At 41.6% G+C, this 18,699-nt stretch overlaps 1 protein-coding gene and 1 long non-coding RNA gene across 2 annotated transcripts in view; both read right to left on the bottom strand.

The window, feature by feature from the left end:
• Positions 1–1,102: 1,102 nt before the first annotated feature.
• On the bottom strand, positions 1,103–3,484 carry LOC103355908 (uncharacterized). The gene is made up of 2 exons (XR_520114.1): positions 3,240–3,484; positions 1,103–1,745 (listed from the first exon to the last, which is right to left on the bottom strand). It is a non-coding gene; the product is annotated as an uncharacterized LOC103355908 (long non-coding RNA).
• A 1,183-nt stretch (positions 3,485–4,667) lies between these two features.
• aqr (aquarius intron-binding spliceosomal factor) overlaps positions 4,668–18,699 on the bottom strand; it is a 51,557-nt gene continuing 37,525 nt past the window's right edge. Inside the window, exons 32-36 of the mRNA XM_008279864.1 lie at positions 15,868–16,038; positions 10,677–10,762; positions 7,419–7,593; positions 5,977–6,087; positions 4,668–5,109 (exon numbers count right to left, since the gene is read on the bottom strand). Coding sequence (XP_008278086.1) covers positions 4,843–5,109; positions 5,977–6,087; positions 7,419–7,593; positions 10,677–10,762; positions 15,868–16,038 — 810 coding nt within the window. The 3' untranslated portion in view covers positions 4,668–4,842. The remainder of the gene's footprint in view (positions 5,110–5,976; positions 6,088–7,418; positions 7,594–10,676; positions 10,763–15,867; positions 16,039–18,699) is intronic.

Here is an 18,699-nt window from a genome sequence, read left to right as displayed (position 1 = left end):
TAAATTGTGCCTCTCAGCTTCTGATTTGAACCCTGAAGTTGCTCATCTAAGAAAATTCCTTGTTTATTCCTGCTTTCTGCACAAACAGAAACACTGAAGTTAGCCGACCGATGATTGGCTGATGATCCGTTACACTCACCACATCAAGCAACAGTTTGCATTATTCAATTATAATTAGCTGTGATTGGTTATTTTCTCTCGATGCTCAGAGATGAGTTTCAGGAGAGTAGCCTGAGAAATGACCAGAAAGAGTGTTTTTCTACAAAAAACACATAACGGAGGGAAAAAAATGAAATGCCCAAAATTCAGAAATGCAATGTTAATAAACCTAAATAAGATAAGATAAGATAAGATATGCCTTTATTTATCTCACAGTGGAGAAATTCACATCGTTGATAGCAGCTTTCAACAGAGGTACACATATACGAGACAGGAAAAAATAATAAATGTACATATAAATATAAGAAATAGTGCAAACAAGGTGAGTAGTGCAAAGGATGAATAAGTGAGTATCTGCACTGATTCAACGTAACTGATTTAATTTTCAACCTCAGTCAGAAGTTAAACTAAACCAGCTGTCTGTGTGGGTTTAGCTTCACTCTCTGAATCTGCAATTAATGTGGACTTTCAACTGCACTCATATATATTTTTTTAACTAATAGCAAACCACGTCATTGTGTTTTACATAAAAGGAGCTGCTCATTGTCAGAAACACGCTAAAAGGTGTCACCCAAATCTGCCATTTTACTCAACTTTTGCATCTTTAGTTTCTTCCCGTTCTCGTCAAAAAGTGAATTTGATCAAAACGTAAATCAGTTTGTGCAGCTTTAAGTTGCCTCCATCTGACCCACTGGGCATCCATCTGACTTTGCTGTGTCATGACCTGGCAGCCTGTCTCAACATTACGAGCAGGACTTCTTTTGGGGTGAGCTTCAATTCCCCGCGAGCCTAAATATAAAGAAGCAGGTAAATAAACAGTTCAAATGCATCTGTTCATATCTGCGGCTTTCTCTATCTTTTCATTTACGTTCACTTTAAGATTTCACAACATGGATTTTCCACCAAATATTGTGTACAATAAGTCAATCAACAAACACAGAGGGCAAGTTCAAAGCAGTGTTTAATCGCATTAGAAGTTCCCACACAGTCATTTACAAGTCTAAACATTTTCATTGTTAAATTGCCATTTCCGTTCTTATCTTCTTCATGCAGTGTCATCGTGAATTAAACAGCAAACACAGACCATGAACACAAAGCCTATTTTCTTCCTTACAAACCCACACAAATTGGAAATCCACGGTTAATTACATGTTAACAGTAGGAGTGGAATCCATTTTCCTGACCTTCCAGACCTTTTTCTTATATAAGTTGTTAGAAAGTTTCTTAATTTATTGAGCACCAGTCATCTCGGGGGTTTCCCCGCATGAAATAGACAATAACAGTCTTCCTCAAAGTGAAGCCTTTTCTAAAAATCAAAAAATCTTGCTTCCGGCTGTTGTGCTGATCACTCAGGATGGGTCTCAGCACAAAGGCTTGCTGTGCCTCATGTTATTGGCACAAGTGCGGCCCAGGTTGGCTCCCTCCAGAAGTAAATCAGAGAGTCGGTCCAGGCCGAGGCAGGTGGTGAGGGGGCTGATCAGGCCGTAGAGACCCCCTAAGGTGATGCCGAGGGGCCAGCCAAAGACCAGCAGGATCACCAGCCATATGAGGCACCAGAAACACGACCCACAATTGGCCATTCTAGTCTGGAAGGAAAAGGCAAAGTTTAGAATAACTTACTCACAGTGAACATTTGCATGCTTTGCCAAGCAATATGCCTTCACTATAGTTCAATTGATAAAAAAGTACAACAGATTGCTGGAAGTCTGGCTGGAGAACACTTTAGATTACACATGATAGCGTGTCAGTCACTACAATAGCATCAGTGTTTCCTGTGAGCAGCAGTGCTTCTTCAGTGATGATGGGAGATTATCAGATTGAAACGTGCCCTGTTGATGATCTGGATGTACTTGTCAGGATTAGGCAGTGGCCTTGACAAGGCATGATAAGCTGGCAACCTCAAGCAATAACCAGCAGACCCGTCTGCCTGTTGAGGACAACAGGCCGCCCACTCACATGGTGTTGAAGACTGGCACTGGCACATTAGTCACCCACTAATAGCAGATCAGCAGAGATCATGCATAACTTTGGTAATAGGCATTACTGTCAACGCTGATAAAAACCGCAGCCAGGAGTAAAATATGCTGCTATTCTGAGCATTAAAAAAATGGCTGTTATATTATTCGTCATGAAAAACTGCTAATTGGTATACTGTGCAATGTGTGAATCTTTCCCGCCTGGAGATTTATGCAAAGTATAGCGGCAAACATACAATATGTGAGACGTTTGCTGTGGTGAAACTTCATTTATTCCACACAGTGCAATATTAAGAGAAAGCAGCAAGACTGTAAATCTTTTTTTGTGATAAAATCCACCAGAAAAATCTGCCCCGAGGCCCAGCCTTGAAGTTGAGATTGTAGAACTGATGACTTTATGAGTGTGAAAGTGTTGTGTGCTGTCAGACTGATTCCCTAAGCCTGTTTTAGCTGTAAGACACAATGGTCAGATCCTCCTCCCCTGCAGGCACTACTGTCTTGACTCTATATAATGTGTAATTTCCTGTTGTGACACTTCTGTCACGTAGGGTTGGGCAATAAATTACACATTCAACACGAGCGTGTCTCATGGTGGATCCCGTGCTTTTGGTAAACACCCTCACATTAAAAAGAAGAAAGAAAAAAAAAAAAAACACATCAGCCTGTAAACCACAATTATTTTAAGGGCAGAATGACTTTACACAACCAGGACAAACAGATTCTGGCTTCTGCTGCACCCTCAGCTCTCGTTACACCCTTCAACTCTTCCTACTTCCTTAAAAGTCTTCCTCGACACCTTCTACGATTTGCAATGCTAAATTTATTGCAAACACTTTTCTGAATAAATAGCCAGTGTTACTTTTTAAGAAAAAAAATCTCCTTAGATTAGAAAATAGTTAAAAAGGTTGGAGACAATTGTATGAGCAGCACCAAAGACATTTACAAGTCTGTCCACAGAGAGCAAAACAACACGTACATGGTTTCACTGCATGCTGTTAGTCTTTGTGATATATCCACCCTTAGCAAAGGTTAGAAGTCTGAGCTTTGCAAAGTAGCAATTAACCTAATGAATACCTGTCGTGTGAGTATAAAAGACATGTTCACCTTCAGCAGAGAAAAAGGTTCTGGAGGAAGTGAGCGCCTGGTTTCCTTCTTGCTTGAAGCAAGTCTCCCAGATCCTTCTTGAGCTTCCAGAGACAATGTGTTCCAGCAGTAGCCACTTCCCACTAGTTAGCTCTAATTTACCACAACAAGGTACCACAGGCAAGTAAATGTCTCATGAGACCAGCTGTGAGAGGACAGAAAGATAACTGGGAGGCTGAACAGAGGGAGGATGTTACACAATACAGACATTCATGTGACTGAAGAAACAGTATGCTTGCTGTCATGGGTTTCTAGAGGCTTACTTAGCGATATGGTGGAACTTTTGGCCCACTGTTTTATGGTTACATTTAACCCTTTTGCAGTGTTCATTCACACAGTACACATTATGCAATAGTTTATAATTATGTGCTAAAGTATGTTGGTCATGGTCTTCTTGGCTCTTTGTCAAAACTTTTGCCAGTAATTCAAAGTTGCAGTCTCAGCTGACAGAGATAATCTCTCTTATCTAACCTCTCCATCTAATCCTTTCCTCAGCCGACAGAAAAGCATAGCCTACTACTCCAAAATACTCATGTGAACCTCGACCTGGCGTGCGCTGCACTCAGACGATAGAAGAAGAAGAGAAAGGCATTGCATGGCTCTACACTTGACTGACTGCAGAAAATGTGTCTCTCCACATCCATCAACACATGCTTCTCCATCAGGTCTTTGTACTGGCCCAAGCACAAGCAGCTGTGCAGCTGACCTGTTCTATCAGCCTGCCTAAGGTATGATGTAACAACAACTAACCTCTGGTGCATGATAATGAATTAATTTCCAGTCTGTGTTTTTGCCTCAAGGGTTGTGGACTGTGTTAACCTCTTAATTTTAATTAATTTAATTTATGTTTAAATTGTGAGGTCCTGGTTGGAACTCAGCTTTCGAATGACCATTTTGAAAACAAATATTAAGCCTCCTATTGTTTTTTTTTAAATTCAGTCATAAAGTCTCAACCCTTAGACCGATCCAGCTGTTGTCGCTCTACAAACCGCACAGTGCCGTTGGTATTTCACACAAAATTATGAATGGCAGAGGATTTAAGGCTTGCTGGTTGAGTGACTGTGTACATCCAGAGGGCAAGTTGAAATCCCCCAGCATGCACACTGGCCCTTGGGTGGAGTGACTGACCTACAAATGCAGCTTAGTTGCGGCTTGTGTTGCTGGTATAGGCTGAGCCAATCAGATTTGAGTTGTGCTTAATGCAGAAGAGGGAAGCAGATGAATGGATGGAAGTATCATGACAGAGAGATTCTAAACAAGGCTTAAATGTGTTGACTGTATACTATTTGTTAGAGCGTGCATGTGACAAAGATGTATAGACTAGATTAGACTAGAAGTATAATCAGCTCTGGTGGCTGTTTATGAATATAGTAAACATGCGACAGACAATGAAAGGATGTGTTTTTTTTAATAAAGTACTGATGATAACAAAAAATCAACTGTTTTAGAAAAAATGACATATCAGGATTTCCTTTCAGTAGAAAACTAATTTAGAATCACTGACTCAATATTTCTCTTATGGGATTCCACTTGGTCCCTCGATAGTAGTCCCATGTTAGATGCTCTACTGCTCTTGTTCCTCCTCGCTGTCCCCATCGCTGTCGCTGTCTCTGCCAGGATGCTCTGGCATCTTAGCGTGCTCTACTGTATCTTGGTTTCCTTCCTTCTCACTGGTGTCCTCTGAGTTTGGCTCTGAGCTTGCGTCTCCTTCCGGGGTTTCCTGCTTCATGGGGGTTTCTTCCTGTGGTTCCTGAGAGCTAGTGGGTGCTTTCTCAACCACAGCATCTGTCTTGGTCTGCTGTGGAGGCAGAGCCAGTTTCTCTTGTTGCTGCTGGGAAGCCAAAGGAAATGAAAATAGTCAGAATATGGAGCAAAATGTTTCTACTTAATTTTTGACATTAATACTAAGTTAAATAATTATGCCCTGCAATCCACCCTTCTATCACCGTTTTTGTTTAAGAGGTATTCCATCATTTTTGAAGGCTTTAGTTTAAGATATTTAACTATATTGTGTAGGACAAAGCTGTTTCTGCTACTCAACCTACCCTCATAGATATAGATGTGGACAAAATAATAGAAACACTTGTCACTATTACACAATGTGATTCAACATCACAAACTACAGTTTCTAAAATGGCCATAAAGGTGAGTACACACCTCTAAAACAGTTTCAACCAAAGTGCACTAATATAGTTTACGATGTACGATTTACTGCAGGATTCTTGAATTAGACTGCATTAGCTGAAGGTAGATCTACGTATTACTGTGGCTGAGTGAATGATATCTAGGTGTATTCTCTGGGAACATATTCTTCGTTGAGGGCATTATAGTATAGATAGTAGTAGAGTAAAAGTGTCTCTCTCCCCTTTTTAAGCTTTTTTATTTTTTTACTTACTGTCACTAATGCTCCTCTTTTTAGTGAGCACAAGAGACACTATGCGACACTGACTGTACAGTTAAAACAACACTCCAGCTTCATTTGGCACTTACGCTTGGCTCATGGCCTGTTAATTTTTCACATGCACAACTACAACAGTTCTTACGTCTGACCTACTTACTGTTCTGCATTAAAGCTTAAAGGTTAAAACTTGCGACCAGACAGAGATGGTGAAAACTGCCAACACTTTAGGAAACTTAATATTAAACATTTAAGATTAGGAAATGACAATGTGGTATCATAGTTGTAGTAGATTGTTACCTGTCTGTACTTCTGGGAGGTCTGCATCATGTGCATGTACATGTTGTACACCAGGTTGGCCATCTCTGGCATGTTCTTCACTATTTGGTCTGGCTGTCCAGACGCATCTCTCTGAAGGGGGGAAACAAAAGAATAACAACAAGATTGCTTTGAGACTAGGATGTAGTGTGAAAGGAATGATAATGAAGAATTCTGTGTCTTGTTAGCAATCATTCTTTCAGGCACCACCTGGTCACATATTGATCGGAGGCAAAATGTGTATGGAAATTACAATTCACATGCCTGCTGCTACCTGCTTGTTATTTGAAAGCAAATTTCTCCCTCCAGCGATCACTGTTCACATACTATCACACGAAGTTGAGGATGCACAGTTGGTAATTTGACAGTATTAGTATGCAGACAGAGTCCAACAGCCTAAACTGAAGAGTGAGGCGATCAGAATATTTAATCTGCTTGGCTGTTGCCTCCTAAATACAGGGGTGATGCTCACAGAGGCCCCGTGGGCATCTTGTCAAAGTGATCGAGCCTGAGAGCTTCACTACTGTACGATCTGTGTGTGGTTTCACTGCAGTAAAATGATGAGGAAAAGCATTGGGGCGTTAACTTTATTCCCAGTGACTGAATGTAACTACACACCACGTTTTACTGTCTCTCCAATTCCACACGCTAACACTGCTATAAATATGTATATATCCACATGGAGCATTAAGCAGCAGTGTTTTCATAAAGGCTTCTGCATTAGCATTGTTAAATAGTCCATGACAGCTCTGGTCGGGTGTTGCCTGACAAAATCTGACTTTTAATCTGCATGTGCGTGAAAGCAACAGGGGTTTACCGACTCTAGATAGACAAGCTAGGCAGGGGCCTCATGTGTGTGCCCAAAAGAGCTGTCCCCCATGGGGATGAGCACTCTAGAGTCAGAGGAAGTGTCAGAGGCTGTGGGGTATTTTAGACACCCCTGTTGCCATACACGCCAGTCAGTGAGACACCGTGACCAGACAACAGTCGTCCCATGCTGGCCAGGTGGGATTTGGGAGAGTGGTTTTGCCTTCTGACCCTCAGGGGTTAATTATAGCCAGGCCTGTGTTTCCCATGCTTGCAGATGGCCGCCTGCAGAATGCTGTTAACAGACCTGGGCCTATGGGTAAAGCTGCATTGAGACACGGGACCAGTGAGGACCAAGTGGAATGAAGATTCCATTCAGAATATAGAGGCAGGCAGGATGAGACAGAGTCAGGAGGCTGTGGCAGCTATGATGTGGTGGGATGCTGGAGATGGAGATCAGTGTTATGAGAATGGACACTGATGGGAAACATGGGAAAGTAAGCCCAGTTCTTATCAGCAAAACTGGTGCCTGGATGAATCATAATCAACTGGATTTAATGGAGCAGGAGACCATTGTGCTTTAAGAGAGGAGCATGTCTATGCGTGTGTCCACGTACAGGCTGTTCCTGGCTGTAGTACTCGTGTGGTCTGATGTGCAGCTGCAGTGGTCTGGCAGTGAGCTGGTTGAAGGCAGGAGTCAGCTCGAAGCAGTTCTGGAACAGTGAAACACGTGCAAAGATGTATAGACCCAATCTGGCTCTTGACATGGCTACTACCAGACGCCTCACATCCCTGTGGAGTGATAGAAGAAAAAAAAGTCAAAAATTGGTTTGATCTGGGGGGGAATCAAAGAGATGTGAAGGGGTGGGGGAAGAGAAGCGTGACATTTTTAAAAGGAGAAGAAACACTGTGTAGGGGCAAAAACAAAAACTGAAGTAAAGGGATCACAGTGAGAGGATCAAGAAAAGACCCAAGAGAAAAGGGAAAAAGGCAGTGTAGTGTAGGAGGAGCGAGGTTTAGTGAAGGATAAGCAGCACTAGGTGAGTGGGACAAATATAGACGCTAAGAGAGAAATAAAGGGAAAGAAGGCAAAGGGCATGGATAAGTACAGCAGACAAAGAACGGAAGAGGTGGGGGAGTCCGGGAAAGGGTGGATAGGTTACTTTTTCCTGCCATCCAGTAGAATTAAGAGCTTAACTCCGGAGGAGTAATGTCTCTGAGAATGGAGGAATCCTGCTTGGCTTGCTGTACTAGCCAGAGTGGTTGTTTATCTGCTCCAGCGTGCAGGAATGCCCCTGAAGGTCTTTATATCCATCTATATATCTATACGTAAGTCAAAAAGTTTGATAAACAATACACAGCAAGCACTGAATCTAAACACATGGCAAGCCGAAAGGAAAGGAACATTCTGTTGGATAGGAAAACCGTGCTTATAGAACACATTCTTGTTGTAAACAATACACAGGAGGTAAGAAGGGCAGATGTACAGCTTTAAAAACCCACAAAAATGTGCTTTGTCACAAAGTGGAAAGGGCTACCCTTGAACCTATTTCAGTAAGTAACACATCTTCATATTGTGTCTGTTAGTTGTTTTAATAACCTGAAGGAACTGTACAAAATATCAACATTTAGCTGATGTAAAGGTACATATAAGTATAATAGTTTATTGAGAAACCAAAAAACATGGAAAAAGATGGAGCATCTGAGAGGGAAGAAGAGTTTTGGCTTCTTCAAGCAGCTCTGGAAATGTAAAATACACATCTACACATAGAATACACGGACTGAAATACTGCCAAAAAATGTGGAATAAGGCGTCCACCTGAGCACTTCATGAGATTAAGAGGATTAATCCTTGCAATATGCATGATGTGTTTCATGAATATGTAGAGAGAAAAAATAAGGCTTATGGGAACCACTGCACAGAGTGTGAGCGAGTGAACGTTAACACCCTATAAATTCATGAGAATTACTGTACATTTTAGGCAAAAATGGTACAAAATGAAACTTTAAAGCTTAATATTTCCACAGAGACAAACTACAGCAGCCTACACCAATGAGCACAGAGCTGTAGAAAAGATGAACCAATCATAAAGCATGATAGCCTGTGGACATGGCGACTGAGAGACGCCCACCTGGGCTGTGCTGTGACATGACAGGGCATTTCTGTGTGTGTGCGTGTGCGTGTGTACATGTCACAGTGTGTCTGGATCTGTGCTGTCCTGTCAAAGTGTGTGCTCCTGCATGTGAGCGTGCCTGTATGTATCAGCAGGAAAGCTTCTCCTGTCAAAGTAAGGGTCAGCTCATCATATGGTCAGCTGCGTCCCCTGTGGTTGTCACGGCAGCACATTGCCATGAAGAGAGATGCAGGAACGGGGAGAACGGAGGAGGAGGATTGTGAGGTAAAAGTCAGTGGTACACCACAGTGATCCCAGTAAAGGAGAAACACAACAGACAGCACAGCACGAGAATTTCCCACGAACCACTGCTCTTTCAGCCTCTCGGCTTACCATTCAGAAGTGTTAAGGACACCAAGATATGAATGAATATTAAGCGACGCTATAAACAAATGGGATTATTAAATTCATCTGATCAGATTAGATGTAGTCTGGCTGGATAATCAAGCAACCACACAACAATTGTCAAATTTGGATTCTAATAATCGCATGAAAAAAAAAAACTGTTCCAACTGTGCCAAAAGGCTCCATACTCATGTAGAAGCTCATTATTCATAGAAAGAAGCTGATTGAAAAGTAGGTTTTAATGGTCTTTCAGTTAAAACTAGTAGAGGAATGTCCAGGGAGAATATACGCTCCTGTATGTCGTTGCCCTGAATAACTCCAACACTGAGAGTGTTGAGACGGCAGGGTGTAATATCCAGAGTAAGATAAGATCAAATGAATGATATAGAGAGCAGAGCAGGCACTGCCAGCAAGATAAAATACCACTCTCTGTAGCCTGCTGCAGTTTCGCATTCTCAGCTACATCAATTCACTACTTTATCTGTGAGATGAGGGAACAACAAAACAGAGTTTTTAAGTGCTGTCTCTGCGAGCTAAAATGACCACCCTGAAGGGCGGGGTGCAGAGGGGAGCCTTGTATTTAGCTACAAAAGGAATGGCTTATTATTTGCACTGGGGTTCCAATTTCCAGACTGTCCAATGCTGTGATAAAGCTGTGAGCAGTGCAATTCCAACAGCAGCTACTTCACATTATAGCCAGCGGGCAGCATTGCAAGCAGAAGTACTTTGGATGAGTCCAGCCTCAACTGTCTGCTATTAAAACATGTGGAGTATGAAGTGTACAGAGCTCATTTGGATCTCATGGCAGCTGAGGAGAGAAAGGCTGTTCGTCGAGAGAAGAGGGAGCAGATAGATTAGAAGACGGAGCTGAAGACTGAAAAGAGGGGGCAGCAAGGGAGTATAGTTGAGCGGAAAGCAATGGGACATGCAGTGAAAGACATCAAACTTGCTGCTACAAACTGGATCTCATCATGACTTTTACTGACTGCTGTATAGTTTGCTTTTGATCTGAACTGAGCTCTTTGTTATTCTCAACCCAATTATTAGAGCACAATGGCTTCTCTTTACCAGGACTGTCTTGAAGCACCATTATCCTGCACGCATACTTTAACACAGTTATTTTCTCCAGCAAACTTCATTCAGTAGTTACACATGACAACAAGAGAAAGCCTCTTGAGAGCAGCCGTCTCCAGAGAGTTAGTGCTGGCATTTCTGCTGTGTTGTTTCCCTGGAGGATGTTTATCTTAGCTATAGTTGCTATTACACAAGTATTTTTATAGGAGAATAGCTGCTGGGAGCTGAAGGCTATTTTGGATCAGGTACATTTTTCTGCTTGGCATGCGCTGAAGTAATTACCTTAGGTGTCCCACAGCTTTGGTGCGGACCAGGGAGAGGATGATGTAGTCGTTCTGCTGACCCTGGAACCTGTCCACTGTTGTAACCTGCACAGACACAAACATATGTATTATTCAACAGAACAATATCAAAGATATGCTAACTAAGCTATGGCAGCTGATATACTTTGCAAAGTAAATGAGTTTTGGCATTTTAGGTAGGTGGAGGGATTTAGCTGAAATGTTTAAAAACATGAGTGAGACTGCATTCCGTCTTAAGTTCCTTTTCTTTCTTCTTTATTTATTTTTGCGGGGGAGCGATGAGCGACGATGCCTGTGTTTTCTTGTTATTGCTGTTATCGCTGCAGGCCACATGGGCAGCCAGCAGGGTTAATACGGCTTAGAGGGCATTTGCCACCACTAGCCTCTTACCTGGGCCCCTGAGAATCAGGGCCAGGGTACCGGGGGCCAAGCTGCTTGACTGGATCAGAGATTATTTCAGGGAGGCAGAGAATGGAGAAGAAGTGGCGCTCTGTGGGATTTTTTTCAAAGCATAAGGAAACTCGTGTCAGCCAATTTGCTTTTATACCCTGGTAATCCTGTCTTGCTGAGAAGTGTACTTATTCTCGTAAATGAAGAACGAAGCTGTGTTTTGACTTTGTCAGTGATGTCACCTTACATAATAAAGACAACATCAAGCACATGCACTTGAAACTAGATACAAGGACAGGAAAACTGATAAGATGCAACCCTGTTAAAACTTAACCTGTCATCCATACTGTGATATCTATAGCATCTATACTGTGTGAATAACGGGCTGCATCTGCAGTCTGTGTCCATATGTGCAACCGTCCCATGGCAGTGTTTAAAAGTGTCCTGATGGAGTATGTTCTCAAAAGATTCTTAAAGAGTTTTCAAACTAGAGTAACTTCTTAGGATGCCCACAGTTCTCAGAGTAAAAGTCCCATTCATTTTGTTTATTCACAAAAGTATGTGATGACTTCTCGTTTTTTGATGGAAAGTGAATGATAAAAGCCTGTGCACCTAAAATCTTAAGGAGTGAAGGTAGCTATGATCCCCAAAATGCATTACTTAACTTAATATTCTAATGGACATCAAGGTATATGATGGAAAAAGATCAAATGTATTGAAATTATTAAAGCTGATGGTCATAAAATAAACCTATAGATTGTTAAGATTATTTATAAAGTCTCACTGTTTGAAAATTGAATTAAACTGATAAAACCTGATAACATTGTTTCAAGAAAGATACAAATAACTACACAACACAAAGCAAGACTTCAGAATCAGTGTCTCCCCGACTAGACGATGATTACACCAACCAAGAAGGAACGCTGTTCAATCTACACATGGCCAGGCTACTGAAAACAGAAGACACATAAACAAAACAAGTTATAAGTCCTCAGCGCATTATACAGGCTATATGCTAAAAAAACTCAAAGCCCAGCAGAAAGAGGTTGGCCTGTCCTCTACAGATCCGTGCTTTAGAGCAAATCGATAGGACATCAGCTGCCATCGAGAAGCCACACAGGCCCAGGACTACAGCAACCAACATGTGAATCAGCCCTGCTAAATAAATCATCCTGTGGTTGTGGTTACCTCCTGCTGGCAAATGCAGCTTCCAGTGAATCTGGAATTCTCTTCGTCAAGCCTCTCCAAAGGCCCTTTTGGACAAAAGGGAAGGAATGTAGAAAGAGTGCGTGCGAATGTTTAAAAGAAAGAGCGAAGGGGCTAATGAGGTATTTATTTACGTCCCCCTGTTGCCATGTAGAACAGGTGCAGCACTAGAGGCAACAATATGTTGGTTTTAACAATAGCACGAGGTTTCATGGACTGTATATTTAAGTCAAATGTTTAATGTTCAAGTCAAAAGAGCCACGGTCTGCATACATGCACGTGTTCACACACATGAAACAAGGAATCTTGTTTTACGGAAAAGTGCTTCTTAAAAGAGGGAGTTATTCTTAGCCCACAGACAGTGACAACGAAGCCCAGATCAACAATCTCCCCAAGGCGTAGCATTTTGCATGGTGTTTAGTTATTTATGAGAAATCTTCCAGGGAGAGCATTACAGAGGTCATGTCATTGTGGCACATGCATGTCTGTGGATACAAGGAAGCACACAAGGACACAGAATATATTGTGAACCACACACACACACACACAACTATTTGACTAAGAATCTTTTTTTTCTTCCCATCTTGCTGTTCTCCTCAGACAATGCACACAGCTTCTCAGTTGATGGTCAGCCATGGATCTCTACTCTCTCTTTTTTTGCTACTCACTCTATCCATCTTGTAATGTCTTATTCACGGCAATTACCACCTGGAATGTGCAGAAGTCAGACTGCCAGATTACTCCATTTTTTATAAGGTGACAGAGTTAACTGTTTGATGTCTCATTGCTTTTGGCTTCCTGTCTCACGATTTCTGAGATTTCTCACGATCTGTGGAAAAATGATGAGACTTGTTTCCTACCTACATGTATCTGGACACACAGCTTATGTGTTGTTAAAGAAGCTCCTGCTTTCAGTAAACTAAGTTTGTGTTTCACTGTATTACGGCTTTTTTGAAGTTCAGACTTCTGGTTTGTGACTTGGATAAATAAACACTATCCTCATGTCTAAAATTAAGCTAAAATTTACTGAGTAAACTTAGGACCAAACGTCATCAAAAATGCAGAGGTGCATGCATACTGTATGTGTGTGAGCTGTTGTGTTTTTAGCAGAAAGGTTGAGCCAGTGCATTTTAATTTTAGGACTGTGACTGGTGCTAATTGGCCTTCCTCCTCTTTTATGGCTAATTAAAGTCATAGCAGTAAAGTAAGCTGGCTGTTGACATTTGCTTGGTTTTAGCCACTGTGACACATTGTCAGACATGCTGTGGACCCAATGCTCAGCACCGTGACCTTTCAGCTGCTCAGCATTTTCCCACAAGAGCCCCTCTTTCTTTTTCATCTCTCTCCCTCTCTGGCTATCTTTCATCTCAGCAACTCTAGCAGCCTGTCACTCCTGTCACTTTATTACTGGGCATGCATACTGACTAAGGCCATGAGCATGAATGATGCTTTATGTCTTAACATTGCAAGACACTTTACGTGGCTAAGCAGAATTTCTGGCGAGCTGTCAGAACGGGAAACATACTTCAAGACAAAGCAACAAGGTATGGTTGCACAGCACAAAATACAGACACAACAACAGGGAGTCAGTGAACGCTCCGACCCTGCAGGTGGTAGAACACACCATTACTTTAGACTCCAAACTGCTATCATTAATGACTCTGAGGGATCCACCTCCTCCCTGCTTCTTTCTGGACAAAATGGCCTCTATATATTAGTGACCCTTTTTTTTTTTTTTTTTAACTCTTTGGTAGTGGCAAACAGGCTTGGGACTGACTGTCATATACAGGCTGTTAAAGTTTACAAAGTCCTGAGAGAGAAAAAAACTAACACATTTTTGGTTTTGGTCTTTTCATGACCACAAAAAAAAACCTATAGAATTACTTGTACTACAGAGAAGAGATATTGTGAATCATTATGATATTTAGAATGATTTAAAAGATGAAGAAACTGAATTTAGGCTTAATGTGGGAGGCAAGATCAAGAGACACCCTGCTGGTGCAGTGCTCCATTTCTCCTCTTTCATATTAACATAAACCAGCCAGTGTGGACGGCTATCTTGCTTTAGCATTGACATGAGACAAGAAACAGCTAAGACTATGCAACACGTCTAAACCGGCCCCCATATTACTGAAGGTATGCCGATCCTCCATTACTATGACTCCAAATAACTGGCGAAAAGCAATTTTCACTTCAACTGTGCAACTTTCCCTGGAATGCCTAAATAGTCCGACATTGTCAAGTACGTGAAAAGCCCAAACAACAGAGACGGCAGAAAGGTGAGAGAATGTGGGTAGGGAAAAAGAAGAGAGAGGGGAAAGCATAACCTGAGGCTAGCGAGTAAAAGCATTTAGCAGTACAAACAGAATAGGGATGGAAAACTGTGCCAGCGGGTTGCTGACTTTACACGGTGAAGAGAAAGGAAAGAAAAGGGGCTCTGAAAAAGAGGCAAAGGGAGTTCGGGGGAATAACGTGGGCTAGATGAAGACAACCCAACAGTATTCTTCAGGGACGAGCAGAACACAGAATTTACACATTGCCTACATCCGCACTCGTTTAAAATGCTTTTTCTCTCTCTCTCACACACACACACTCTCTCTCTTTCTCTCTCTCACACACCTCAGTGAGTTTGATTTACAGAGGTATGCAGTTGGCTGGTATGTAAAAAGTGCCCTGCTCCATTCGGTCTTATGACCTGTAACAATCTTAACAGCCTCATGATTTGATGGAGCTGCACAATGAGGCCATGGTTACAAACTACTTTTTTTTCCCTCTCTCTTTTTTTTTGCATTGCCTGCGACTCTGTAAAGCGAATCCTGACTCTCCCCAAACCACTCCATCTTCCACCTTACAGCAGTCATTGATTCACTTTAAATTCCAATATCGCTGTATGTTACACTGCGAGGGGAAAAAAAAAAAAAAAGCAGTTGAGACAATTTGTAGGTAAAAAGTACAAATCTACTTAAACTGCACAAAGAAACAAAAAAAAAAAGGGTGTGTGTATTTGTGTTAATGGGAAGCAGAAACACCAAGAGCCTTCTGAGAATAGAGAGCTGTGAATTTCTTACTGCAACGGAGGATGAGGAGTTGGTGCACTGGCTGCAACTGATATCTGGAGGTGTGAAGAAACCCTTCATGTCATGTGTGTTGCGTATGTTCCCGCTAAACTAGGATGAGTACCACACATGTATGTGAGGTGAAAACATGTCATGGCTTTCTTCTTGACAGGAGAGAAGAGAGGTGTCACCTATAAGTGACACTACATGTGGAACTGGGTGTGCTTCGGTGTTATAATGCTACTCAGTACATTTTTGGAGTGGCATCAAGGGCTCTCTTCATTAAAAAAAATACCTCAAAATTTACTGTACAAAGATTACACATAATAACAGACCAGAAAACTAGCAAGACTGCTAATCACAGTATTCAAGATGTATGATGTCCAAGAATACTGTGTTGTTTTCTCTGCCATTGTTTGAGCTTCATAACATGTTACGTGAAAAGATGGGTTTATAAAAACAAACTATTGCATGCAGTTGTTAGTACTGGTCAAGTGGTCTATTCCAATTGGTGCTTACCTTGTTTGGCTGGCCGAAGAATGGATTTCCAGCACAGCGTTGGTTGATGACATCTCTGATCAGGTGTTTTTGTCCGTTGTAGGTGGTGAGGATGCTGATGCGGTCAGCGGGGTAGCCCAACAGACGCATGTACATGTAGAGAGCCACACAGTACTCTGCCTCCCCCAGGTTCTTTACAGGGAGAGAGAAAGAAACGGAAATGTTAAGAGTAACATTATAACCAGAGTTCTGTTAAAGGGGACAAAACTGATGATGAGGACTGTGTTTACATGATACACTGTGTAAATTATGTACTTCTAAAATTATCTCAGAATGACGTACAATACAATTTTGTTGTGAGTCAATGTGAATAAAACATTACTGACATTACTGAGGACGGGAACTTGGCTGAAGAACCCAAATCCAAAGGTCTCTCTTCCTGATGGTACATCTAAGGCTTTCTGCTCTGTTTTAAACCCTTTTTTATACTCTTGCCTCTTTCTTACCTATCAAGTGTTAAAAAAGCCCATTCAGTCATGTATGAGAAGTTTTCTAATTTTGTCTGGAATTAATTAGCTCAGACAGAACTGAATGCTACAACCACTCCCGTTGTATGTGCCGTTGTAATGATTCTTCATCTCTCATTTCCAATTCCAAATGTCAAAGCCCAGGGAGTGCATCAGAGTTTTCCTTTCATTGTGAGAAAATGTAAAGGCCAACACTGCGTTATTCATCAACTTTACAATCAACAAATTCCTCAAATAGTGCATCCTGGCTCCAAGGCTACACTCTGCCCTTCAAATGTGACCGGAAAAAAAAACTAAAAAGAAAAAAGGCAACAGTATGCATTATTCATCTAGTTTCAATTAAATGTGGACTGCAGCCTCACATCTTTGATAATAATTTATGCAGCTTCATCAACAGTTCCTGCTCCAGCTGCACTGGAGTCAACACATCAAAAACAATGACAGCCTTTGTTGTTCTTCCCCTATTACCTGCCTCCAAATGGCACAAATTCATATATTTAATAACCATACCATGTATCTCCAAAGAAAATGTAATGTAAGACAATACATTTTAGCTGTGAGCTGCTGTATTTAAAGATTATCTGCAAAATCACATTAGTTTCAACATTTCCTGCTTCTCAGCAATGCATGACTTACCTGCTCACGAGAGGGTAATTATGGGGTGTATAAGTGACTTTGGGTGGCCAAAATCAAAAATCCGAATATGTTAAAAATACTAATTAGGTTGCTCTGCAGTTCAGCAGCAAAGAAAGAAAAAAAAAGAGATCATGCATGTCTCTCTCACACACACACACACACACACACACACACAAACATCTAAGTTGACATTTCCAGCGTTGCTACCTCATGCGCATGTTTAACATAAATAAGAGCTAATGCCCTAACACCCGAAAGAAGTTGGTAACCATAACAACAAGGTCAGATCTAACCCACTGAAGTTTGAGCCAGTGGCCTGAGGCTACATCAGGGCTGGAGAGGATGGCCAGGATGAAACAGGGGCAGAAGTGAGAGAGTTGCATACTGTAGTGTAGATACAAGCACAGTATACCTATAGGTAATAACAGGTATAAATCTAAACTCCCTGCAAGTAAACTCCAATGCCAGTGGCTCTTATACAATTTAAGGTTTAGCTTGTGAGGCAGAAAAGTCTAGCGTAACAAGTCTAGTGGCTGAGAGAGGCAATTTTTAAACAACAGAAGATGTGGATTTAGATAAGCATCTGACTTCTCATGAGCCATTTGACAACCCTGAAGTGCTATCAGTTGGCTGAGCCTCAATATGGAAAGTGCTTTAGTAAATGAGGCAAAGGAGCAGGAACATCCCTTCGCACTATAGATTGTCTGTGTGCTCGCGTGCACACACACACAGACACACAGACACACAGACACACACACACACACGTTCTGTGCATGATTTGTGCACAGTTCCGGTCTAAGTGCAAAGCTCTGGTTGTGGCAGTGTTTGTTCAGCTGTGACATGCATTTAGCATGCACTGGATACAATTGCTTCTCTAGTGTCAAATTTATCCCCTCTGGTTCCGAGGAAAGTGCATGTGTGTGCGTGTGTGTGCGTATGTGTGCGTTTGTGTGTCAGGCATATCGAGTGATGCTGGCAATTTGCTTGAGGAGCTTGAAAATGGCAAAACGGGCAAATGGAGTCGAGGTTCATGTGACCCGGAGCCTCGAGAGGCGCACATGGTCTAGATTTAAGAACAATAAGAAGCTTCAGGGACATGCGCGTGCACAGCGCTGAATGCAGCAGCAACATTCAAGAAGCAATGTGATATGCTCATTGGGTATTCAGGGTATAAACGTAAACTTCCTTTTCATATTTAATCATTACACAAGATACCTTTTAACTGACATCAAGTACTGCTGGTTCTCTAATTATGACTAAACTCCATAGTTTTAAAGGAAATATTGCATTTATAGCAAAAGCTGTCTTGTAGCTATTTTAGTTTTAAATTTCTTGACAAATGAAAAAAAAACATGGTTTCCCATTAAGGTTCCTGGTTTATATCTACGTTCCAAATCTTTCAATATTTTATTTAAAAGTCAAATCTACCGACAGATCATTTTGCTGTTATATTTCACACTACATTTGGAGCTGGTGTGGTGCCAAAGTAAACACCTCTATCAACCTGGCCCCCCGCCCACACAAAGTCTTGGTGTCTCAGCAGTGTCATGATGAAACACAATCTGGCTCCTGGTTTGAAGGACAAACCCACTGGTCTGTGTTGGGCAGCCATGGTTAGCTGCCGACTAAGCAGAGTGATGAATATATCATATGGACTGGTAGCTAAACCATTAAAATTTAAAAATGAATG

This window comes from Stegastes partitus, unplaced genomic scaffold (genome assembly GCF_000690725.1).
Source record: "Stegastes partitus isolate 25-593 unplaced genomic scaffold, Stegastes_partitus-1.0.2 Scaffold173, whole genome shotgun sequence".
In the NCBI taxonomy this organism is placed as follows: Eukaryota; Metazoa; Chordata; class Actinopteri; family Pomacentridae; genus Stegastes; species Stegastes partitus.
This window is presented reverse-complemented; position numbering and strand designations above follow the sequence as displayed.